The 26,598-nt window shown below is 47.3% G+C and overlaps 1 protein-coding gene across 5 annotated transcripts in view; it reads left to right on the top strand.

Annotated features, from left to right (window-relative positions):
• The window catches only part of LOC126535907 (CD9 antigen-like), a 200,529-nt gene that overhangs the window by 149,917 nt on the left and 24,014 nt on the right, over nucleotides 1-26,598 (top strand). For 4 of the 5 annotated variants that reach the window (XR_008613553.1, XM_055073314.1, XM_050182761.2 and 1 more), the window contains one exon: nucleotides 9,571-9,637. Coding sequence is in view for 4 of the 5 variants with exons in the window: in XM_055073314.1 (XP_054929289.1) it covers nucleotides 9,571-9,637 (67 nt within the window). In the remaining variant the exon portion in view is untranslated. Of the gene's footprint in view, nucleotides 1-9,570; nucleotides 9,638-14,475; nucleotides 14,640-26,598 lie in introns of those variants that run through there. The other variant, XM_055073315.2, reaches the window with a different exon arrangement.

The raw sequence follows: 26,598 nt of genomic DNA on the forward strand, positions 1-26,598 counted from the left end.
AGGGGAGAGTTAATAGTAGAGTTTGCAGAACAGAACAATATGCGGATAATGAATACCTTTTTCCGCAAGCGGGATAGCCGAAAGTGGAGGTGGATGAGCCCGAATGGCGAGACAAGAAATTAAATAGACTTTATATTGTGCGTTAACCCTGGCGTCTTACAAGATGTGGACGTGCTCGGCAAGGTGCACTGAAGTGATCATAGGATGGTAAGAACTCGAATTAGCCTAGACTTTAGGACGGAACGGAAGAAACTGGTACATATAAGCCGATTAATGAGTTAGCGGTAAGTAGGAAAATATAGGAATTCCTGATCAAGCTACAGAACAGGTATTCGGCTTTAACTCAGGAAGAGGACCTTAGTGTTGAAACAATGAACGACAATCTTATGGGCATCATTTAGGAGTGAGCAATAAAAGTCGGTGGTAACTCCGTTAGACAAAATACCAGTAAGCTATCGCAGGAGAAGAAAGATCTGATCAAGAAACGCCAATGTATAGAAGCCTCTAATCCTACAGCTAGAATAGAACTGCCAGAATTTTCGAAGTTAATCAACAAGCGTAAGACAGCTGACATAAGGAAGTATAATATGGCTAGAATTAAACATGCTCTCAGGAACGGAGGAAGCCTAAAAGCAGTGAAGAAGAAATTAGGAATTGGCAAGACTCAGATGTATGCGTTAAGAGACAAAGCCGGTAATATCATTACTAATATGGATGAGACAGTTCAAGTGGCTGAGGAGTTCTATAGAGATTTATACAGTACCAGTGACACCCACGACGATAATGGAAGAGAGAATAGTCTAGAGGAATTTGAAATCCCACAAGTAACACCTGAAGAAGTAAAGAAAGCCTTGGGAGCTTTACGATTGGTAGTGAGGCACTAGAAGTGGTAAGGGAATACATCTACTTAGGACAGGTAGTGACCGCAGATGCGGATCATGAGACTGAAATAATCAGAAGAATAAGAATGGGCTGGAGTGCGTTTGGCAGGCATTCTCAGATCATGAACAGCAGGCTGCCATTATCCCTCAAGAGAAAACTGTATAATAGCTGTGTCTTACCAGTACTGACCTACGGGGCAGAAACCTGGAGGCTTAGGAAAAGGGTTCTACTTAAATTGAGGACGACGCAACGAGCTATAGCGGAAAGAAGAATGATAGGTGTGACGTTAAGGGACAAGAAAAGAGCAGATTGGGTGTGGGAACAAACGCGAGTTAATGACATCTTAGTTGAAATCAAGAAAAAGAAATGAGCATGGGCAGGACATGTAATGAGAAGGGAAGATAACCGATGGTCATTAAGGGTTAGGACTGGATTCCAAGGGAAGGGAAGCTCAGCAGGGGGTGGCAGAAAGTTAGGTGGACGAATGAGATTAAGAAGTTTGCAGGGACAACATGGCCACAATTAGTACATGACTGGGGCAGTTAGAGAAGTATGGGAGAGGCCTTTGCCCTGCAGTGGGCGTAACCAGGCTGTTGATGATGATGATGATAATGATGAAACCCTCGTTATTAAAACGCGTAGAATGTTCCCATGGTGTCCTATAGCTAGGGGAACTGAATGTATCAACGATCTCAAATTTTGTGGAAATTAGAAAGGTTATAACGATGATGGGCGACCAATGTTTGGAGCTAATGGAGCTAATTACAGGTTATTTAAGTAATCAATGAATACTTGTTTTCATCCGGTTTTCACTTGTAAAAATTGGTGTGTTTAAGGTTTCTTCGGTGTCATCGGCGAAGTAGATGTGGTTTAGGAAGATGTGATTTAGGAAGAACCAGTTCGACGACCAGCCGCTTTCGGAAGAAAGAAGTTTAAAACATCTACGCGACTTAACATCGCATCAGACGGCCGTCCAAGTGGTACTGCGCTTCAGGAGACGAAGGGCCCTGTGTGAACGCCTGTGATTGGAACGCCTTTTTTCTGTTACCTAGTTGTTTTCATTTTTTCTTCCTTTTTTTTCTCTTTTCTTTCTCCTCTCGCTTTTTGTCGTTTTTAAAAACCCTATAGGCCCCATCCCATTGCAGGGCAGGAAACCTGAAACTCGCCTCTGGTTAACTTCCCTGCCTTTCTCTATCTCCATAGCTTCGCTCCGCATTCGCTGACTTAGCTTTTCGCATCTTTTTCTCTTTTGTTTCTTTTAAAGGGGGCCATCCCGTTTCATCAGTAGCAACAACCTAATGTTTATTGCATCTTCTGGACAGTAGACGAGGTGACCACGTATTGACGGCCCTCCGTGGTTGCTTAGTGGCTATGGTGTTGGGCTGCTACGCACGAGGTCGCGGGGTCAAATCCCGGCCACGGTGGCTGCATTTCGCTGAGGTGAAATGCGAAAATGCCCGTGTACATAGATTTAGGTGGATCTTAAACTCCCAGGGGGTCCAATTTGTTGTAGTCCATCACTACGGCGTGCCTCATAATCAGATCGCGGTTTTGGTACGTAAAACCCCATAATCTAACAACCTAATCTAAGTTTAATTGTGGAAGCGTTCACTAAAGGCGCAACGACATGAAGCAAAAAATAAAAACATACTAATCACTCTAAAACTGCAGTAAACAAAGCGCGATTGCTTATCTTCTCCGTCAAACAGCCGCGATCCACCGCAGCCGTCACTCTTGCTCGTGAAGCAGCACCGGCAACTAAGCGGGTGCCTGGCGATGTTTTGGGCTTTTTAAAGTACTACACTCCCCGCAGGGGTTTCTGCATCAGCAGGCATTTGGTGTGTGGCGGCACCACGTACCCGAGCACATGGGGGTTGGACCATCCCACGACTAACCGTGCGCGGCTTAGCCGTGTCCGGGGAAAAGGGGATCCTGGGGGTTGAGCCAATGCCGGGTGTTTGGACCTTTACGGCCCCTCGCCGGCGGCAACACACCCCTTTGGCCTCGGCTTCACGTAGACGGCGCCCCCGGTCTGACCCACCCGGGGGAAATCGGTAGTTGCCTTTTCCTTTCTCTTTCTCCCTCCAACCTTCGTCTTTCTCTCACTTTCAATCTTTCCTGTCCTCTCTTTATTTTCGTGTTACTTCCGGCTTCGTAGGCAGCGAGGGTTAACCTTGTGCGTTATATCCAGTCTTGGGTATATGTATTCGGTTATAGCGGAGTTGTACCGCTGGCGTGCGCAGAACTGAATATTTCCGTCCTGTGTCGTCCCCTGGTTGGGCTCCATGGTGGGCGGCGGCCATCCCTGCCGAAAACACCATACTTCTAATGGCCACTTCTTTTCCCCGACTACCTGATCGCCCTCAGAAACGAGGGCGCACCGAAGATATTTTCCAATTTCTTGGAAACAAAGCGCCAAACTTCCCCCGATTTCATATAATTCATTCAAACAAACCTGAAAAGTCCATGAGAATGATTTCTCCTTTCCTCGTGTCTAAGTATCTCACTGAAACTCTTGGTACAGGCTATAAAGCATCGAAAACGGCTAGCGGCGATCTCCTTTTGGAACTCCACGATCCGAAACAGGTTGAAAATCTTCCTAAAGTTGAGTCATTTGAGGAAATCCTAGTAACTATAACCCCACACCGAACTATGAACACCAGCCGTGGTGTTGTTTCTGACGACGATTTGATGGAGCTCACAGAAGCCGAACTGTTGGAAGGCTGGAGTGAGAAAAACGTGATCAGTGTTAAAAGAATCATGCTAAGGCGCGACGGGAAGGAGATAAAAACCAAGCATCTTGTACTGACTTTCTCCTCAAGCATTCTGCCTGAGACACTCGAGGCCGGCTATGTAATGCTACGGGTCAGGCCGTATGTTCCAAATCCTCTCCGCTGCTTCAAATGCCAGCGCTTCGGCCACAGTTCCCAGAACTGCCGAGGCCGGCCGACATGTGCAAAATGTAGTTCCCGTGACCATGCCTCTGAAACATGCGAAAACGCTCCACACTGCGTGAACTGTAATGGCGAGCATGCCGCATACTCGCGGTCATGCCCGTCTTGGAAGAAAGAAAAAGAAATAGTCACAATCAAAGTAAAGGAAAACATATCATTCAAAGAGGCACGCAGGCGGGTAGCATACCTTCCAAAGACCAGCTTTGCCGAAGTGCATGGCGCGTCAGGGGGCAGCATCACAACGGCTTCCGGCGGCTGTTCGACCCCCAAGAAGTGAGTCGGCAGTTACGCCACCTGCCCCCGCGGCGGTTGCAGCTAGCGCTGCTCCGTCAACCCAGCAGCAGGTACCATCGACGCCGAAGGTGGGCGCAGCCGAGGCTGCTTTAACCTCCCCGGCCCCTTCCAGCGCTGGCAACAGCCGGCGCAGCCAAATCCCTCAGGGAGCCCCATCGACCTCCGGGCTGGTGGGCGCAGGGGTCTTGCCCGCCAAGGCGGAACTCTCTCTCGTAACTTCTCGCTCGCAAGAGCACGTGTCCGGCGCCTCACAAGAGGCAATGGACACTACACCTATCCCCACAGCGCGCCAAGCGCCTAAGGAGCGGCGAGGTTCCCTCGAACGCTTCAGAAAGGGAAATACCCCGATTACAGGGCCTCGAAAGAGCCCGGTAACCTAATCTCTGAAATCTCTGCAAATAATACTTCTGTTTCCGTACACGCAGCACCTATTTACTTCAAACATGGATACACAGATAATTCAATGGAACGTCAGAGGTCTTCTTAGAAACCTTGATGATGTACAAGAACTCATCCACAAACAATCCAAAAGTGCTGTCTCTACAGGAAACACACTTAAAATCAAAACACACGAATTTCCTCCTACAGTATGTTACGTTTCGCAGAGATCGCGATGATGCTTTCGCATCATCGGGCGGCGTTGCCATTGTTATTCAGAAAGGCATAGCGTGTCAACGTTTGCAGCTACAAACGCCCCTTGAAGCTGTGGCGGTTCGTGCTGTTCTCCTAAACAAACTTGTCACTGTCTGCTCGCTTTACATACCCCCACATTACACATTAACTAAACATGAATTTCAGTCCTTCATAGATGAATTGCCAGAACCTTACGTTGTCCTTGGGGATTTCAATGCGCACAAGTGCCTGTGGGGCGACTCTCGTATAGATGCGCGAGGTCGTCTTGTTGAACAGTTCCTTTTGTCTTCTGGTGCGTGTCTGCTGAATAAGAAGGCACCCACATATTACTGTCTTGCAAACAGAACCTTTTCTTCAATTGATCTCAGCATGGTTTCTTCTTCTATTCTGCTTGAACTCGAATGGGAAGTTACAAATAATCCTTACGGAAGCGACCACTTCCCCATACTGCTACGAACACCTAAAGAAAACGAATATCCCCCACAGGCACCTAGGTGGACGGTTGATACAGCTGATTGGGAGAAATTCCGAACTCTCTCTAGTATCTCATGGCATGACATGTCCTCGTTACGAATTGATGCTGCTGTGGAGTATTTTACGGCCTTCTTAATAGATGCCGCATCTAAATGCATATCACAAGTAAATGGCTTGGCATGCAAACGGCGTGTCCCTTGGTGGAACGACGACTGTAGGATCGCTCGTAAGAAACAGAACAAAGCGTGGGGGTTGCTACGCGCCTCTCCCATTGCGGAGAATCTGATTAACTTTAAGCAAGTGAAATTCCAAGGCAGGAGAACGCGCCGACAGTCTAGAAGAGAGAGTTGGCAGATGTTTTTATCGGGAATCAACTCGTACACAGATGAGGCGAATGTCTGGAACAGGGTGAATAGGATAAGAGGGCGACAAACATACTCCCTCCCTTTGGTAAACACACAAGGCGATACCCTGCAAGATCAGGCAGACTCACTTGGGGAACATTTTGAGTGCGTGTCAAGTTCAACCAATTATTCACAATCTTTTCTCAAATATAAACAAATAGAAGAACGTAAGCCATTCACTAGAAAAAGTCGAGAGAATGAGCCTTACAACCGTCCGTTTAGTATTGCCGAGTTGAGGGCTGCCTTGAGCGCATGCAAGAGCTCCGCACCGGGATCTGACAGAATCATGTATGAAATGATCAAAAACTTACACAATGACACCCAAGTTACACTCCTGGCACTTTTAAACACATTTGGGCTTCAGGATACCTTCCAACTGCATGGAGGGAAGCCATTGTGGTCCCTGTTTTGAAACAAGGCAAAGATCCTTCCTCAGTGGCAAGCTACCGCCCGATAGCCCTCACAAGTTGCCTTTGTAAGGTATTTGAAAAAATGATTAATCGGTGACTAATTTACTTCCTTGAACTAAGTAAAATGCTAGATCCCTATCAGTGTGGCTTTAGAGAAGGGCGGTCCTCAACCGATCATCTTGTACGTATTGAAGGATATATTCGCGACGCTTTCGTACACAAACAGTTTTTCCTGTCGATATTTCTCGATATGGAGAAGGCGTACGACACAACGTGGCGGTACGGAATCTTGCGAGACTTGTCGAGAATGGGCATCCGTGGCAATATGCTAAAACGGATCGAAAGTTACCTGCCCAAGCGTACCTTCCGCGTGAAAGTCGGGAATATATTATCACGTCCATTTATACAGGAGACTGGTGTACCCCAGGGAGGTGTGCCCAGCTGCACGCTCTCTATAGTTAAGATGAACACACTCCGCGCTTCATTACCACCAGCTATATTTTATTCCGTGTACGTAGATGACATACAAATAGGTTTTAAATCCTGTAACCTTGCAGTGTGCGAAAGACAAGTACAGCAGAGTTTGAACAAGATATCTAAGTGGGCAGACGAAAATGGATTTAAAGTGAACCCCCACAAAAGTTCATGTGTTCTCTTTACGAGAAAGAGAGGCCCGGTTTCAGACCCGTGCATAGAACTGGGTGGACAACAAATACCTGTCAACAAAGAACAGAAATTTCTAGGTGTAATACTTGACTCTAAGCTTACTTTCATCTCCCACATAATATATCTCAAAACTAAATGTCTAAAAACTATGAACTTACTAAAGATACTATCACACACAACATGGGGTAGCGACAGGAAATGTATAATGAATATTTATAAGAGCCTCATTCAATCACGGTTAGACTATGGCGCCATAGTGTACAACTCTGCCACCCCGAGTGCACTAAAGATGCTGGATCCCGTCCACCACCTGGGTATCCGTTTGGCCACAGGCGCATTCAGAACTAGCCCCATTCAAAGCTTGTATGTAGAATCGAATGAGTGGCCACTCAATCTGCAGAGATCTCACACCAGCTTCACATATTTCCTTAAAGTGCACTCTAATCCTGAACATCCGTGTTGTGAAACTATTAACGATTCTACGTGTACTGCACTTTTCCGTAATCAACCCTCTGTGAGACAGCCTTTCTCACTCCGTTTGAGGGAGCTTAGCGTGGAAATGGATGTTCCAATCTTCGAATACCGCTTGATGCCTCCAGCGAAGCAGCTACCGCCTTGGTACTGGCAAGTGATAGAATGTGACATGTCTTTTGTAAGAGTTACAAAATACGCACCAGAACTCGAAATACGAATGCATTTCCTAGAACTTCAGTACAAGCACTCATGCACAGAGTTCTACACAGACGCTTCCAAGTCACATGCCGGAGTATCGTATGCAGCCGTCGGTCCATCTTTTTGGAATCCGATGTACAACATCCAGAAACAAGTATCTTTACGGCAGAGGCCTACGCTATATGGTTGGCTGTAAAGCATATAAAGAAATCAAAACTCCAAAAAGCCGTTATATGTACAGACTCCCTAAGTGTGGTGAAGGCCTTAACGTCACCCTACAAACTTAAAAATCCTGTACTTACTGAGGCCTATTCCGACCTGTGCAAAGCTTATCTCTCTAACCAGCATATCATCATATGCTGAGTACCTGGCCACAGGGGAATCGAAGGTAACATTCTGGCAGACGAGATGGCTACGTCAATTGCACCCCCTGCTGTTATAATACTGCTTTGGTGCCTCTCACAGATCTGAAACCTTACATACGAAAGAAACTGCGAAACCACTGGCAACGCATGTGGGACGCAGAAATAATAATAAACTGCACGTTATAAAGCCACAGTTAGGTTTTTGGCCCTCCCCAACAAGATCTCGGCGAACAGATGTCCTATTCTGTCGCCTCAGAATAGGACACACATTTGGCACCCATAATTATCTGCTTACTGGAAGTGAACCTCCAACCTGTGGTAGATGCGGTGAGAGGCTTACCGTCCTCCACGTGCTCCTGGAGTGTCGGGAAGCCGAAACGGAGAGAAAGCAACATTTTCCGCTTGCTTACCATTATTACATCCCTCTACACCGGCTATGTTTCTTGGTAAAGAACCGCTTTTTGACACCAAGGCAGTCCTCAACTATTTAAATGATGTCGTACTACACGTTATATGCCCTTTAAATTCGTAGAGCATCCTCGCTCCAGAGGATGCCACTGCGATAACAGTTTTGCATAGCACATGCCTCCATGCCCTTGTTTTTCAAGGGCTCTAAGGAGGCAGTAGTGCTCTAGCATATCTTATAACCTTATATATTTTTACACATCGTATCATTCTTTTTAAATGCATCTTAATGTTCATAGTACGCGTCATAAGTCATCGCCATAATCTTATTATACAGTTTTTACGCACTTTAGCGCGACCATTTTTAAGGCCCCTCAACAGCCACGCCACACTAACTTCATCGAACTCATGATTACACTGCGAAGTCATTACCACGGACATGGGGCTCTTTGGCCATACTTGGCCCTTGCGCCATAAAACATCAAACATTCAAAGTACCACACTATGCAAAGTTGTTTCAAGACATCGCTGACAGAAGCGTTAAATCCAGATCAAGAACGCAAATGCGACAGCGCGCGCATAGGCGCAGACGGGCGAGCCCGCCTATGCTTCGCAGCCTTGGCGACAGGCGGCGTTGTCGGTGTTTTGCGCATGGCGTATACAGGGAGACCAATCTGTGGTGCAGAGTTGAGAATTTGGGGAATGGGAGGAGGGCGCATGTTGAATGAAATTGAATTCTAGGGCTTTAAGTAACAAGACAACGGTCTATAACATTGTGAGCCACGCCTAGCTAGGGGGGAACTCCGGATTAATTTTAACCACCTGAGACCGTGCACCTAAATCTAAGTATACGTATACACGAGCGTTTTTTTCGCATTGCGCCCCCGTCGATATGCGGCCACCTGTTTCCAAGCTCCACAGCGCAAGGACACTGGTGACGGCGCATGTTAGGCGCGATGTGCTGCTCACGTCGGCGGTTTATTTGCCGTATAACACTCGTTCTATTTTTAGGAGCGTACCTTGCTGAGCTGCGTCAAGTCGTAACCAAAGCTGGCACTGTGTTTACACAACTCTGTTGGAGTTTAGTGGCCTGTCGGAGCGTAAATGGGTCAAGTTTTAGGTTTGAAGGTTTACTGCGGGAGTTGCTGTAAATTACGTACTGCACCATTCGAAGACGTTGCACAGGCGTTATGTATGCATGTTTTCACCGTGATTTCACCGTGATTTCACGCCGCCTTTAGATTTTCAGGAAATTAGATTCATGTTATTAGTCATATGGTGGGCAGCTTGAAAGAAATGGGCTTTCATTACGATAAGTATAAAATTATTTTGACAAGTGCTCAAAAGCTTCGCTGAAAATTGAGCTGTGTTTGTGCACAAGTTGGTTGAGTGAATGGGTTCTTTCTTTCAGTATGGCTCTCACTTGCGGGGCCAAGTGCGCCAAAGCCCTGCTGATCACCTTTAATCTCATATTCTGGGTAAGCCAGCCTCTTTGCCCTTCCTTCTTTTTCTGGTTGTTTTAATGAACGCATGCGCATTCGTCGCCACGGTAACACAGTCATAAAGCACACGCGCTTTACAAGCGTTGTGCTCTGGCTTTGTGGCTACGACATCTGGTACGACAAGCTGATCTACAGTGAAATTCAAGCACGTTTATAACACTTCCTGGAAGGCAACAGGCAACTAAAAATTTATGCACATCCCACGCACTGTCGGAATTGATGTAAACGAAGCGTTCTGTGCTGTTTGCTTTGAGTGACGATAATTAATGGTGATGTTGACGGTAATGTTTAATTTCTTCAACATTTTGTCGAACACCAGAGTGGCGAGTTGATGTTAGACGTTACCTTGCGTGCACCACTGCTGTTCGTCTGAATAGTACACAAAACACAAAGGGAGAGGTGTTTGCTTGAGGCGTTCTGCGCCTTATTTCATAACCTCTGATAGGGTTTAGCATTGTCATTGCCTCACATGGCACATCTCGTCGTGGCAGAAGCATTAAACGTGAATTGGATTATGGGCTGTACGTGCCAAAGCCACAATGAAATAATGAGGTAGGCCGTATTTGGCGCACTCAGGATTAATTTTGGCACCGTGGTGTTCTTTAACGTGTCCCTAAATCAAAGTGCACGAGCGTTTCTTATTTTGCCCCCGTCGAAATGCGGCCGCCTCGGTGCGCGACCGTGACCTCGTGATTATCCGTGACCTCGAGCAATGCCATAGCCGCAACGCTATCGCTTCCGTTGTGCCGCCTAGACCCCGTGGGGCGCTTTAGGCTCTGCTTCTGCACGCCCGGCGTAAGTTATCCAGCACGATGCGTTGGCGGGCTAGTTGGTGCGAATCCCTAACTACTCTGTTTAGAGCAAAACAACAGACGCAAGGAAGACGATAGGACAAGGCGCTACCCTCAACTGACATCATTTTATTGCGTCACTACTTTATAGAGAGCAGAATCTAAAGGAACATGAGCAGTGAGCACCATGAGCAGGAACCACCAACATCCGATCACCAGAGCGCACTCATGCGAAAAAAAACAGTATTCAGCGCTGTACAAGGTTAAAAAAGGCACACTAATGCACTGCGACCCCAATGACTGTATGAAGAAATCTTGCGATAAATCTCGGACGGTGGTATCACGGCTCTTCTTCAAAATCGTAGTATCACGAAACATCGCTTTGCACTTGCATATTTTACAATGTTGAGCTAAATGGAACCTTTGCCTTTCGGTATGGATCAATCATGTTCTCTAAGGCGCTCGTTAACACAGCGGCCTGACTGCCCTACATGCACTTTGCCACATGACAACGGAATCGTATATACCACACCGACGCTGCAATCTACAAACTTCGCGTGGTTCTTTTCACAATATTTTTTACTTGTTTTTGAAATACGGCTGCACAACATTGACAGTTTCTGAGGAGCAGAAAACACTACTGGGATTTGGTATCTAGTGGCGACATTATTTAGATTGTGAGCCACTCTATGGCAATGCGGCACAACTTCAGGCCTTTTCTTTTGTGTAACACAGTTACTTTTGTGACGCCTCTCTTTTAGTTTCTGAAGCGATACCTCAGAGACTGACGTCCCCACCACACTTGGGCAACCCGCAGCCTGCAGCCTATTTACCTCTGCAATGAAACTCTGGTTCGCAGTGTGATGACAGGATTTCATTAACGAAAGTTCTAGACACATCAGAGCAATGGCGCGTTTCACAATCTTGAAATGAAACGCGCCATTGCTCTGATGTGTCTAGAATCTTCGTTGTACAAGGGGGGTAGAATCTACCCCCTTGCCTTTGTATAGGAACTGCGAGCGAAGAGTGGCAAGGCTGTCATTCACTCCTTTCGCGACTGCATCGGTTCTACCCATTCCCTGCCTCCCCTTCTCCTTCCTCTCTTCCAGTCTTTCTAGCTTCCCTCTCTGTGTGCTGTGTGGGGTTCCTTGGCACCTTAAAAATTGAGTATAATGAATCAATACCAACTTGCCCAGCAAGAAGTTCTCGTTTTACATCTGGACTTGCACGTTGGTCGAAAGGTAAGCGCTTGCGGGGGGTCATGGATAATTACAGCTACAGAGGCCATTGTGAACATTCAAAACGGTGCGGTCTAAACGAGTTCCTCCTGTCTCTTCTCTACCACCCTTCTTCCATCTACATACGCGCCCTGAACCACTCCCCGACGTGATGTGCCGGACAACAGTGCCACAGCAGCAACAGCAGCAGCAGCAGTGGGGAAGTCGGAAGAAAAATGCATAGAAAGCTTTGGTTTGAAAGCGCAGTTTAGCCCGCAAGGCGAAGCATCGATTGCGATAGCATAGGTGTCAGCGCGCACTCGCAAACATGAACACCTCACACACGATGAGCGCGGACACTTAAAGCCCATTAAACTTCCTAAAGTAGCGGCATGCACGCTTTGAAGAACGCCGCCTCCTCCTCGCGCGCTCTGGCCGAGGACGACGCCGCGTCGCTATTGACCTAATAGCATCACGTGGGCCCTTGCGCCGTGCATCAGAGCCATTTTTGCTCGAGAAGCGTCTACGGAATGGCGAGGAGCGCATGTTGGCGCCGTTGCTACGCTCGAGCAGTGCAGGCGGCGCCACGGTCGTGGAGGGAGAGTGCAAGAGAGGAGAAACGAGGAGGAGTGAAGGCGGAGAGTGTCGCTACTTTACGAAGTTTAAGGGGTTTTACGGACACTCGCTGTCAAAACGCTGGTGTGGGCAACGCGGCAGCAGCAGCGAGCGAAGTGACCTTCGTGTGGGCTATCGCTTCAACGCAAGAGCGGCGAGCATACAGCGCGCACGAATGTATGAGCCGTCTGTAGATCATCTTCAAGATAGGGCACGTGCGACCGCGCGCCACCGTGCAAAGTACACACTCGTTCGCGGAGTCGAAGCCGCCCTCCCCCACGGCCTTTCGCGCGACGGAACGACAGAACACAGCGCGTTTGCTCTCCGCTTCGTTTGCGCGTGCCAGATTGAGCCAGGATCGTCGGCGTCCCTCGCGTGCATTCACTCGCACATACAGCATACGACGCGCGGCGACGGTGTTATCGCCCTTGGACTTTATACGGAATATCATGGTGGCGGTGATGGCGAAAATGCGTTTGGAGTGTCCACATAATTGCTATCGCAATAAGAAGTCGCAGTTTAGGCCAAGAGGCGTAGCATCGATAGCTACAGAAAATGAGTAGATAGCTATGCAAAGTAAAGATAATAGTTTTATCGACCGTATAAACTTGTAAATTTTCGCTTACTAAATGAGCAAGCATGATGTCACGCGCGCACAAGCAAGCATGAACACATCTTACTCGAAGACCGCGCTTACTCGCTGCCAAAACGCTGGAGGGAGAAAGAGCGGCAGCACCAGCGAACGAATTGACCTTCGTGCTGCCTCTCGCTTCAAAGCGAACTCAATGGCTAGAACAGAGCGCACAGGAAGCTATTAGCGCTCGGCGCACCTAGCCCACGTGACCTAGGCGTTGCACTCCTCGCAGATCGCTTTCAATATAGGGCCCGGGCGGCTGCGCGCGGCCGAACCACCCGCAGCGGTGCCTTACGTGCGACGGAAGACGCCGCGCTTCCTCCCCGCTTTCTTCCCTTGCGCGCGCGAGCCACAATCGTCGGCTCACCCTCGTACGTTTGCACTCGCACAGCGTACGGCCATGATGTTATCACCTTTCGGCTTTGTACGGAAAGCACGGCGATGCCGACTACGACGGCAGAAATGCGCCTGGAGCACGGAGAAAGAATGAGAGGAGGCGAAAATACGGGCGAGCGCCAGCACGATGTCACACTGTGTGAGGAGGAGACGCGAAGCTTCAGGCGCAATAATTTGGATTGGCGAACTAATGGCGAACGGAGGCGCAGCGTCCCTTGCGGCGCCTCAAGAAACTGCTTTTATGTTTCCTCGTGGTCGGAGCGGTGCGCGCTCTAATTTTGAACGTACTATGGCACGACCTGGCGGCAGTCATCTGAGTTGGTTGGGCAGTGCAGAGAAGACGCTGCCCTTTATAGAGTAACACGGGCCTCGCTCGTCTTGTGTTTTGTTTGGAGATATAGGCGCAATCCTCGCACTTGAAAAGTGCTTGACAAGTACGTAGGACGCTCTGCGCTACTGCAACATATGTGGAAAGTGGGCGTTCTTTGTCCTACATACCGTGCCGGTGTACCCAGCGCCTGCGCCAGACCACGCTGAGTATCGGGCGGTTGCCAAGCGTCGTCACCGCCGTTATTGTTGCGTGTGGAATTTTCATGAGTGTCATGGGACTGACACTCTGGAGTTTTGAACAGGTCGTGCTTCCACTTGGTGACCAGCGACAAAATTTGCTGTGTAGCACACAAGTCTATCCGCATAAATTTACGCTGTCACTCGGCTGGACAGCCGGTCACGCTTGCTTTGTATGTCTGTTCAAGCTTAACTACTGATTTTATTTTCGTCTTCAGTTACCGGAAAATGTGCCTCCGCTCGCTGAGAGTAGCCTGTGTATCATCTCGTCGAGAGTGCACCCCATTCTTCGCGTAACCATGTTAAAATACAGGCGGATCTCTAAAACTGCGGATGGTGTTTTAGTTTCTTCCCTTTTTTAATTAAAACTACCATGCACCGGGAGAATTTCCGGGACCTAAAAGCGATTTCCGATGTTGAAGCGGTCCACGTACCCTTGTAAATATATGTTGTTACGGGAAGGAAAAAGCGTACGGCTATTCACAGATGGCTTTTAATGGCGGAGCCAACAAGTGTCGAGCATCGACAAAAACCTAAACTCTTCTTCGTCGTCTTCAAGGCCACCATCAGCGTCCTCCTCTTCCCACATTACAGACTGTGACATCACCCCCGTCGGAAAAAGTACCTTAGTGGTGCGGCTCATCGTTCCGAGAAAGATGCGGTTCAAGATGGCTGACCCGGATGACGTCAGAGAAAGGCACGGTGCCGTCCAGTGGAGACACTTCATATGTGACAGGAGTCACCTGGCGGAGGATGCGGTAAGGGCCGTAGTACCGCGAGAGGAGTTTCTCGGAGGAGGTGGGCTCACGCGGTAGACAAATGTCTTCGCACATCGATGAAGCTGCTGTATTGAGTAGACGCGTAGACTGTTCAACTATGCGGCGGCTCTTCGCGTCTTCAAAGCGGCGACATTCGTTAACCACCTCATTGACCGTTGTTATATTCTTGTAAACAAGCAGGTTAAACGCGTCGTCCGCAATGCCTTTTAAAACGTGGCTGACCTTGTCTGCCCCTGCCACATTATTATCCACCTTGCGGCAAAGAGCGAGGACGTCCTGGATGTACGCCATGTAAGAGTCAGTGGACGTCTGTGCAAGGGTCCCAAGATCCTTCTTAGCAGCACGTTGGTGGCCGACGGGCTTACCGAACAAATCTCTAAGCTTCTGTTTCCACTGGTCCCAACTTGTAGTCCTTCTTCACAAATCTCTAAGCTTCTGTTTCCTCTGGTCCCAACTTGTAGTCTCTTCTTCATGTGTCTCGAACCAGACCCGTGCTGTTTTCTTAAGGGAAAATATAACATTAGCCAGCATAAACGTGTTATCCCACCTGTTGTGTGCGCTGATCCGTTCGTAATTCTGCAAGCAGTCATCAATGTCCAGGTTGTCAATCTCGGAATACATGCCAGGGTCGCGAGGCTGGGTCAGGATGACAGTCGGTGGGGACGACGGGGCCGTGGTTGAAGGCTGTCCCGCGGAAGACATGGCGGCCAGGTTACGTCCGCTGCGGAGCTCCGTTTTGCGCAAGCGATTACCCAGCAACTCCACCAATGATGTTACGGGAAGGAAGAAGCGTACGGCTATTCACAGATGACTTTTAATGGCGGAGCCAACAAGCGTAGAGCAGCGACAAAAACCTAAATTTCGTCATATTCAAGGCCCCCCTTAGCGTCCTCTTCTTCCCACATTACAGACTGTGACAATATCAGCAATGGTAGGCCTAGCACACCAGACAGCCCCGTCATCGCCGCCATTTTAGCACCGACCACCGGATCGCCGCCCGTGACATTACCCATCGGCGGCATAAGCACCGTCCCGGCAGGGCTTGGGTCGAGAGCGGTACGATTTAAGTCGCGAGGCATAGAGCTTAGGGTTTAGCAGAGCGATCTCATGGGTCCCTCGGAGTGTTAATAACCCTGGCAGTATAAGCTAGTGCCACCCAGGGTTATTTCTAGTAGTAGAACGTAAGTACCATAGAAATGGCTCCGCGGTAGCTCAGTTGGTAGAGAATCGCACGCGTAATGCGCAGACGTGGGATCGTTCCCCACCTGCGGCAAGTTTTTTTCATTCACTTCCATTCCCATTATTTATCATTTATTTAATGCAATTAGTAAGTACAAGTAATTTTCCCGATGTTGTCCTTGGTGTTATTGTTTGTTGGCTTCTTATGACTAATAAAAATCGGGCTCCTCGTTTAGCCCCCTTTCTTTTCATATATATATATATATATATATATATATATATATATATATATATATATATATTGTCACCGGCGAAACAACAGAGATAGCCAGCAATCCACGTCTTTACCGGAACCAGAGAAGGAAAACGTTCTCCTCTTCTTCCAACCCCCAAGCGTGTACGTGCCACGGAGGGTGGCTCATACGTCATGGCATGTGTCATAACCCTCCCACCTAAAGAAGCATCTTCTCGATGCTGTATATGAGGGTAAACAAAACAATGAGGGTTAGCATATAAACGAAAGAAATGTGCCGTCACGCGAAATAACAATCTGCAGCTGTGAAAGAAGGAACGAAAATAAAAAGTCAACAAAAGAGGAACAAAAAACAACACAAAAAAAGGACGACGCTGAGTGGTGAATGTTGTAAAGTCACTCTACGGTCGAGTCACGGCGCGAAAATTACGGTTCGAGTCTTGAAACATAAACAAGATCAGTTTCAGGAGACCGACAGGAGTTTCTCCAGGTGCCCTCTGGGAGAACCTCATAGGTAACTTCGCTGATTCGCGATACAAGCTTGTAGGGACCGGAGTAGCAACGCAGCAACTTTTCGGAGCGGTCGTGCTGTCGGGTGGGGGTCCACGCCTAATCTCCAGGATTGTAGGTAACCTCGCAGTGATGAAGGTTGTAGAGGCGTGCGTCTGCTGTTTGGCGACAGAGAATACGGCAGTGCGTGAGTTGACGGACCTCGTCGGCGCGCTGGGCGAACATCGCAGCATCCGTGTGAAACATTTCCAAGTTGGGAAGGAGCATGGCGTCGAGCATCGTGGTGACCTCTCGACCGTGGGTTAAGCCAAAAATGGTGAATCCCGTATTTTCTTCAATTGCGATATTGCATGAAAAAGTGAAGTAAGGAAGGATATCGTCCCAGATCTTGTGGTCAGTGGGTACATTGATAGCATATCCGCGATCGTTTTGTTCAGGCGTTCGGTCAGCCCATTTGTTTGGGGGTGTTAAGCCGTCGTTTTGCCATGTGCAGTGCCACTTAGCCTCAAGGTTTCCTGTAGCATCTCTGCGGTGAAATCTGTCCCGCGATCAGTAATGAGGACCGCTGGCGCTCCGTGACGGAGGACGCTGCGGTGCATGAAAAATTGGGCGATGTCTGCTGCGGTATCTTTCTAGAGTGCTTTTGTTTCGCAGTACCATGTTAGGTAATCAGTAGTTACCACAATCCATGGATTTCCGGACGACGACGTGGTCAATGTTCCTAACAAATTCATACCTACCTGAGAAAATAGTGTCTTTGGTGTGGCTATTGGTTGTAGCAGTCCTGTTGGTCGCACAATTGGAGTCTTAGGGCACATTCACACCGGCGACTTGAGGAGGTCGCGCGACCATTTGCGACTCGCAATCAAAAAGCGACCGAAGGCGACTGATGTTCACACCGGCAAGCCCGGCTGAGCGCGACCCGCAAGTCGCAATCCCGGAGATTATCGTGCTCAGCGAGAACTCTCGGAATCTACGCGGAATTTGAACGCGACGCCGGAGGAGGCCGGATGTAGACACACGAAAGATCACTTCCGGTGCGCCGCTGATTGGTTTATCAGTTTTGCGACCACGGTCGCGCGACTGAAAAATCGCGCAAAGAGCGACTGGCCCAAAATGGTCGCTTTTCAAGAAAGGCGACCGTTTGCGACCATTTGCGACTGGTCGCTTTGCGACCAACTTGGTCGCGCGACCACTGTCAGTCGCCGGTGTGAATGTGCCATTACGCCGTTGGAACTCGCGACATGTGCGAACGTCGTAGTGCTTCACAGTCTTTCTGGGTCATCCTCCTTCACACTCTTTTCTGAGTCTTCCTCGCGTGAAACTGCGAGGAAGACTTGACCGCGTGCCCTTCAATGAGAGGGCTGAGCACCAAGTCGTCGCCTTGTTGAGTCAAATCAGTTGCTAATACGACAAAAAAAAAGTGTCATCCTCTTCAAGGTCAGCGTCGGGACCTCTGACTGGTGCACGTGAGCGACAGTCAGCGTCGGTGTGTTTGCGTCCTGACTTCTGACTGATGAGACGTCAAATTCTTGCGGATAAAGGCTCAATCGTACCAGACGACCTGAGGGATCTCTCAGATCCGCAAGCCAGCAAAAAGAATGGTCATCATCATCAGCCTCGCTACGACCACTGCAGGGCAAGGGCCTCTACCACACTTTTTCAACTAAGATGTCATTAACTCGCGCTTGTTCCCTCGCCCAATCTGCTCTTTTCTTATCCATTAATGTTACACCTATCATTCTTCTTTCCATAGCTCGTTTCCTTGTCCTCAACTTAAGTAGAACCCTTTTCGTAAGCCTCCAGGTTTCTGCCCCGTACGTGAGTACAGGTAAGACACAGCTGTTATATACTTTTCTCTTGAGGGATAATGGCAACCTGCTGTTCATGATTTCAGAATGCCTACCAAACGCCCCCCAGCCCATTCTTATTCTTCTGATCATTTCCGTCTCATGATCCGGATCCGCGGTCACTACCTGCCCTAAGTAGATGTATTCCTTTACCACTTCCAGTGCCTCGCTACCTATCGTAAACTGCTGTTCTCTTCCGAGACTATTAAACATTACTTTAGTTTTCTGCAGATTAATTTTCGGACCCACCCTTCTGCTTTGCCTCTCCACGTCAGTGAGCATGCATTGCAATTGGTCCCCGGAGTTACTAAGCAAGGCAATATCATCAGCGAATCGCAAGTTACTAAGGTATTCTCCATTAACTCTTATCCCCAATTTTTCCCACTCCAGGTCTCTGAATACCTCCTGTAAACACGCTGTGAATAGCATTGGAGAGATCGTATCTCCCTGCCTGACGCCTCTCTTTATTGGAATTTTGTTGCTTTCTTTATGGAGGACTACGGTGCCTGTGGAGCCGCTATAGATATCTTTCAGTATTTTTACATGGCTCGTCTACACCCCGATTCCGTAATGCCTCCATGACTGCTGATGTTTCGACTGAATCAAATGCTTTTTCGTAATCAACGAAAGCTATATATAAGGGTTGGTTATATTCCGCACATTTCTCAATCACCTGATTGATATTGTGAATATGGTCTCTTGTTGAGTAGCCTTCACGGTATCCTGCCTGGTCCTTTGGTTGACAGAAGTCTAAGGTGTTCCTGATTCTATTTGCGATTACCTTAGTTAATACTTTATAGGCAACGGACAGTAAACTGATCGGTCTATCATTTTTCAAGTCTTTGGCGTCCCCTTTCTTATGGATTAGGATTATGTTAGCGTTCTTCCAAGATTCCGGTACGCTCGAGGTCATGAGGCATTGCCTATACAGGGTGACCAGTTTTTCTAGTACAATCTGCCCACCATCCTTCAACAAATCTGCTGTTACCTGATCCTCCCCAGCTGCCTTTCCCATTTTCATAGCTCCCAAGGCTGTCTTTGCTTCTTCCGGCGTTACTTGTGGGATTTCAAATTCCTATAGACTCTTCTCTCTTCCATTATTGTCGTGGGTGCCACTGGTACTGTATAAATCTCTATAGAACTCCTCAGACACTTGAACTATCTCATCCATATTGGTAATGATATTGCCGGCTTTGTCTCTTAGCGCATACACCTGATTCTTGTCTATTCCTAGTTTCTTCTTCACTGCTTTTAGGCTTCCTCCGTTCCTGAGAGAATATTCAATTCTATCCCTGTTATACTTCCTTATGTCAGCTGAGTTACGCTTGTTGATTAACTTCGAAAGTTCTGCCCGTTCTATTCTAGTTGTAGGGTTAGAGGCTCGCATACGTTGGCGTTTCTTGATCAGATCTTTCGTCTCCTGCGATAGCTTACTGGTATCCTGTCTAACGGAGTTACCACCGACTTCTATTGCACACTCCTTAATGATGCCCACAAGATTGTCGTTCATTGCTTCAACACTAAGGTCATCTTCCTGAGTCAAAGCCGAATACCTGTTCTGTAGCTTGATCTGGAATTCCTCTATTTTCCCTCTTACAGCTAACTCATTGATCGACTTCTTATGTACCAGTTGCTTCCGTTCCCTCCTCAGGTCTAGGCTAATTCGAGTTCTTACCATCCTATGGTCACTGCAGCGCACCTTACTGAGCACGTCCACATCTTGTATGATGCCAGGGTTAGCGCAGAGTATGAGGTCTAATTCATTTCTAGTCTCGCCGTTCGGGCTCCTCCACGTCCACTTTCGGCTAACCCGCTTGCGGAAAAAGGTATTCATTATCCGCATATTATTCTGTTCTGCAAACTCTACTAATAACTCTCCTCTGCTATTCCTAGAGCCTATGCCATATTCCCCCACTGACTTGTCTCCGGCCTGCTTCTTGCCTACCCTGGCATTGAAATCGCCCATAAGTATACAGTATTTTGTTTTGACTTTACCCATCGCCGATTCCACGTCTTCAGAGAAGCTTTCGACTTCCTGGTCATCATGACTAGATGTAGGGGCGTAGACCTGTACAACCTTCATTTTGTACCTCTTATTAAGTTTCACAACAAGACCTGCCACCCTCTCGTTAATGCTATAGAATTCCTGTATGTTACCAGCTATGTTCTTATTAATCAGGAATCCGACTCCTAGTTCTCGTCTCTCTGCTAAGCCCCGGTAGCACAGGACGTGCCCGCTTTTTAGCACTGTATATGCTTCTTTTGGCCTCCTAACTTCACTGAGCCCTATTATATCCCATTTACTGCCCTCTAATTCCTCCAATAGCACTGCTAGACTCGCCTCACTAGATAACGTTCTAGCGTTATCCGTTGGGAATACGGTAGGTTGAAAAGGTGTAGGAGAGGCAGCTGCAATCTCGCGATGAACAATGCGCGTGACGTCGTCATAGGTGGGGGCGGCCGAACGGCATCACATGAAGAAGTTGCCGCCGTGTTGGACAGCCGTGTGAATCTATGGGAAATACGGTGGCTCTTGGCTTGTTCAAAGCGCCGGCACTCTTTGCTGATGGAGTCGATGGTGTCAACGTTGGTAAAAACGCGCAGATTAAGAGCGTCGTCGGCAATACCTCTCAGCACATGAGAAACCCTCTCGGGCTCAGACATGTGCTAATCAACCCGGCGACAAAAAGCAATAAGGTCCTGTATGTAAGCGACTTATGACTCGGTAGACGTCTGTGCACGAGTCGGCAGTTGATTCCGCGCAGCAAGCTGCCGAGCAGTGCTGTCACCGAAAAGGTCGCGGATCTTCTCTTTGAAATAGTCCCAGCTTGTAATGTCAGCATCGTGCGTCTCGATCGAACCACACTCGTGGTGGGCCATAGAGGTAAAACAGCACGTTGGCGAGCATAAGAGTCGGGTCCCACCTGTAGCTGATGCTGATCCGCTCGTAAAGGTTGAGCAATTTGTCGACGTCAATACCATCCTGGCCGGAACACACGCCAGCATCCATAGTAAGTGAGAGCCACGGGAGGGGCAGGTGGCGAAGACGATGTTCCGGCACCAAGTGACATGGTCGGAACCGTGATGAGGCGGCCGTTACGGAGCTCCGTGATGGGTACAGGGAGCAACCACCACCTCCATCACAAAGATGTTACGTGAAACGGCACGAGGCGTGACTATTTACAGTGTATTTACAACGACGTACGCAGCAGCAACCAAGATGGTGGACGTTGTTGTTGTTGTTGTCCTGAGTGGCCGTGGCACATACCCACAGTGGGGAATTGGCCAAGAATCGGGCGTTTTAATTAGGTGCCTAAAAATAATAATGATGACAAGGGAGTTAACAATTTGGGCGTGTGAGTTTAAAAGTAAACGTTTTGTGTTTGGAGAAAAAAAAATAATCAGATGAAAACCGGGTATAAGAAAATAAAAATAATAATAACAATAATATATAATAATAGATAAGAAATAAAAGAAAGCTATGGTTGGGAGGGAGAACGATCAATCTAACATGGAAATCGATTGGTTTCAATTAGGTAATTTTGGATCGCCAAGCAAACATTTCTGTGGCTGAACCCAACAATGGAGGCTCCAAAAGATAGGATCACAGGCACTGATAAAGTTAGACCAATAGAGCGAAGCGGGATTTCGAGTAGTCGTTTTCTTATAATAGAAAAACGTCTGCAAGACAACAAGAAATGGCCGATTGTCTCCGCTTCGCCACAGAATGAGCATAATGGTGAGGGGACCAGAGCAGACCTGTGGAGGTAGAAGTTCAATGCAGGTATACGGCAGCGCAGCTTCGTGATGGACACTTCAATTTTCCGTGTTCGGCAAAAATCTCTGTTCCAAGGGTGCAGGAGATGTCCGTAATCCACAGAGTTAGTAATTGCGGAGCCTGATACTGACTGTATAATGATACTCCTGCGAAATCTAGCTGCAGCAACATAAGCAGTCAAAGGGCAGCAAGGAAGAATCGGGCCACTTATCGATGCCTTGGCTAGAGAGTCTGCAATTTCATTAATGATTAGTCCTTTATGGCCAGGCACCCAAATCAAACGCATGCTTCTCAAGTAACCAGGTACCAATGATTTAAATGTCCTCATCACGCGAGTATCACTAGAAGCGGTAAGGGATGAGCACAATGATAAAGAATCAGTGACTATCACGGCTGACGTAATTGATGGTCCTAATTTGCGTAATGCCAGCACCACGGCCATGAATTCGGCTAAAAACATCGGTATGAAATCTGGCAGCCGAAGAGAAAATGTCCAATCGAGAATCGGGGAAAATATTCCTACACTTGACTTTTCTTCACACTGTGAAGCATCTGTAGCAATTACAACGTTTGTTTGAAGGTTTCTCAGGTGATCTTGTAATATACCGTCTAGAATACGGTGTGGAAGTAATTTTGCATTATTAGGAAAGATGTCATCAAATTGAATATCCGTTGCAACAGCTCTGTCGGTAATAGGAAGTACATCGCATATGCGCACGCCCAAAGAGGCAAGTAATTTTTGCACGAATATAATTTGCGGATTATGTAGTCGCAGCCAGATGACACCGAAAAACAACGCAGGTTGTGAAATAAAGATTATTTGGGGATGACGCAGTGGTGATTCGTAAATCCTTAAGAACGTCTGCACCGTCAAAAGCCGGAACCTGCATGAAAGTGGCGGAACACGGGATTCTAGATAAAGAATAGAATTTGCAACAAATTTAGGAAGACCTAAACACAGACGTAATGCTTCTCTTTCTAAGAGGATTAGAGGACGGGACATGTAGGCTGGAGCTCCAGAGAAGAGCACGCAACCAAATTCTAATATAGGGCGAACGTACATACGATATATCATTAGGAGTGTATCTCTTCTCAATCCAATTCGACGACTGCTCAGCCTACGCAATATGCCAATTGCACGGGTACCTTTCCCAGTCAACAGATCTATGTGTGAGCGCCAGTTGAGAGAGGCGTTAGAAATAATTCCGAGGTATTTAACAGATTTCACCTGTGGTATGTCTTGAAGGTGGTAAGACAATGAAATGTGCACTATGTCACGTATCGGAAAAACGAGAACAGCACATTTGCTGGCATTGAGTGTGAAGTGACTAGCATCTAACCACCTCTCCAGATCATAAAGGTAAGTTTGCAGTCGTTGGTATAGCGTGTGGATGTCGTTTGCAGATGCAAAAAACGCAATATCGTCTGCATAAACATAAGTAGTTATTTCTTGATGACAAGGTAGTGTGCTCATGAGAATATTAAAAAGTACCGGGGAAAGCACTGAGCCTTGCGGTACGCCTCTCGTTTGTTTGTGTTTAGAAGAAGAAACGCCGCTTTCGTAGCAATAGAATTCTCTTTCACCTAAGAATGACTGAATCCACGCTACTATATACCCAGGAACACCACAGGAATTTAACCGATTGATCAATATAGTGTGCTCCACAGTGTCGTATGCTTTAGCGATATCGAGTGTCACTAAGGCAGCGTATTGCTTATGACGTCGAGCGAGTTGTATTCGGCTTTCTAAGTCGACGTGGGCATGCCAGATGGAGCAGCCGACCCTGAAACCAATCTGACAGGGACTAAGAATGGAATTATCATTAATAAATTTCATGATGCGACGGTGAAGAAGCCTCTCAATGAATTTTACTACGTTTGATGTAAGCGCAATGGGCCTAATGTTCTCCAATACATACCTTCCTTCTTGTTTCTTAAGCATCAATATTACCTTGGCAAGCTTCCAGTGCAACGGAATCCAAGCATATTTAATTGAATAATTCACCAGGTCTAAAAGAACGTTAGGTGATTCCTGTAACAATATTTTTATCATTGCATTTGTGACGCCATCAGGGCCAGGGGCTGAATTCGGTAAACATAGTGCAGTCTCATTTAGTTCAGCTAAGGAAATTGGAGTAAAGCCATCCCAAGGACCTAATGTAGAATGAATAGCCGGAGCCTGGCCGTGAATCGATTTTCTAAGCCTTCGGCAATCTCTTCTAGGGAGGCGCTCAGTTCCTGCGGGGTCAAAACAATTGAATCTAATGTTAAGGGTGTTGGTAGCACGTTCCTAGAACGAAGGAATGCAAATAAAGTGCGCTTATTTTTTGAATTAGATAGATAATCGTAATGTCTAATATCGTATTCCTCTTTGGCTCGATTAACAGTACGCTTAAGTACACCAGCATGAAACTGATAATTTTTCCAATTTGTCGGGCACTGATTATGCAGAAGCATTTTCCAAGCGGCCTTTCTTTTTCTATAGTCCCGCGTACACTCATTATTCCACCAACGACAAGCGGTGCCTTTAGCCGAAGGGATGACAAATTCAGCTTGCTTCCGGGAATCCTCTAGAATTGAGCAAATGGTTGAAGCGATTTCCTTATCATTGGCATTGGCAAGTTTCAAAACGGCAGAACGCAAGAAAGTCTTAAATTTCGTATGGTCCATAAATGTGCATGCCTGGTATTCTAAAGATGTTATTTGACAGTTGATTTCAAATGACACAGGATGATGATCACTGTTGGTTGCTGATTCAACCGCTTCCCACGACAAAACCTTGATGCCAGCGCTACAAAATGTCAAATCCAACACTGAACGGAAGGGTCCTCTAACAAACGTTACTTGTCCTGTGTTCTGACATGAAAGCTGACTATCAATAGTCCACTCCCAAAGTCGCTTACCATACACATCTGTTTTTTGCCCCCGCGACACGTAATGCGAATTAAAATCCCCTACAAACAAAATTTCTTTTCTACAGGCAGCCACAGCCCTATCAAGTTGACGTGTACTTTGCACGCCGCTGGGGAAATAAGCATTTATAATTGAAAATGGATGGTATCCTGGGAGACATAAATCTATGGCCAAAATTTCACAGTCACAGTCCATGATTTGAAAAGAAATTTTTGCCTTGTGACAAATTTTACTGGAAACAAGTATCATTAATCCTCCACCTCGCGAGTCTCTATCTAATCGGAAGGACCGAAAACCTTTTAAATGAAAATTTTTCTCTGGTGAAAGCCACGTTTCTTGAAGAAGTAAGATATCTGGATTGAAGTGAATAGATAGGCAAGATAAATCTGTTGAAGCTGAAAATATAGAACGACAGTTCCACTGCAGCACTTTCAACTGTCCAATGGTGTTGAACGCACAGCAGCGGCAACTGCCGCCTTTAGAATACTTTCTGTAAGCACAGGAGTTGGTTGACTCTTTTTTGATTTTGGTTTCATAGTTTTTGAAATTGGGGACCCCATACGTTCGGGAGCTCGAGTGTCAAGTTCCATGTCTGTGACAATAACAGTGTCTGAATAAGAGGGCTCATCCACGCGTGTTTGGACTAGCGAAGTAGTGTCTGTGGAATATTCTGCAACTGTGGAAGGCGTCTCTACCTTGTTGCTAGGCATTGGAGGTGTGGTGTTAGATACTGGGGACTGCATTGGTGTCTTAGTGGGCTGCATTATTTGCATCATGTGACTGGAAATGATTTGCGCTAAGCAATCAGAGAGACTGGATATCAATTTGTCCATAGATTTAGCCATTGCTTTTTCCACAGCAGAGTCAATTGCTTCTGAGAGGTTAAGATCCATGCTTGGAGTGTTGCGCGCTGTAACACCAGAGTATCCGAAGGCCCTGTCTTTGATAACTGAAATTGCATCTCTTCGGGAGCAACGACGGCGGTTGATTATTTCAAGAATTTGTATTTCTTGAGCGCGAGCTGAGCAGTTCGAATAGTCTGCTGGGTGTGCTCCCGCACAGAGGCAGCATTTTTGAGCTTCAGCGGAGCATTCACTTGAAGAATGACCATCTCCACAGGTGCGGCGATGCAAGCTAGACTTACACCCTCCTAAGTTGTGCCCGAATCTCCAACAATTCTGACACTGGATTGGACGCGACGCGAGTGGCTCTAACGGAACACAAGAGGCCACACCTTTATTTCAGAAGGACATGATGTGCCCACAAACGTTGCAATAACAGATTCTGTCGGAACCCTCTCGTTATTGGCCAGTCGATTGCAACGGTAGATGGCAATGACGCCTGCTGCGGATAGCTTGTCCAGGGTTTCAGTAGGACTTAATCGGGAGTCTACGCCCCGTACAAGACCCTTGGTGCACGCAAGGTGAGGCGGAATAAAAGCACTCACCGGGGTGG

Source organism: Dermacentor andersoni, chromosome 4, assembly GCF_023375885.2.
Source record: "Dermacentor andersoni chromosome 4, qqDerAnde1_hic_scaffold, whole genome shotgun sequence".
In the NCBI taxonomy this organism is placed as follows: domain Eukaryota; kingdom Metazoa; phylum Arthropoda; class Arachnida; order Ixodida; family Ixodidae; genus Dermacentor; species Dermacentor andersoni.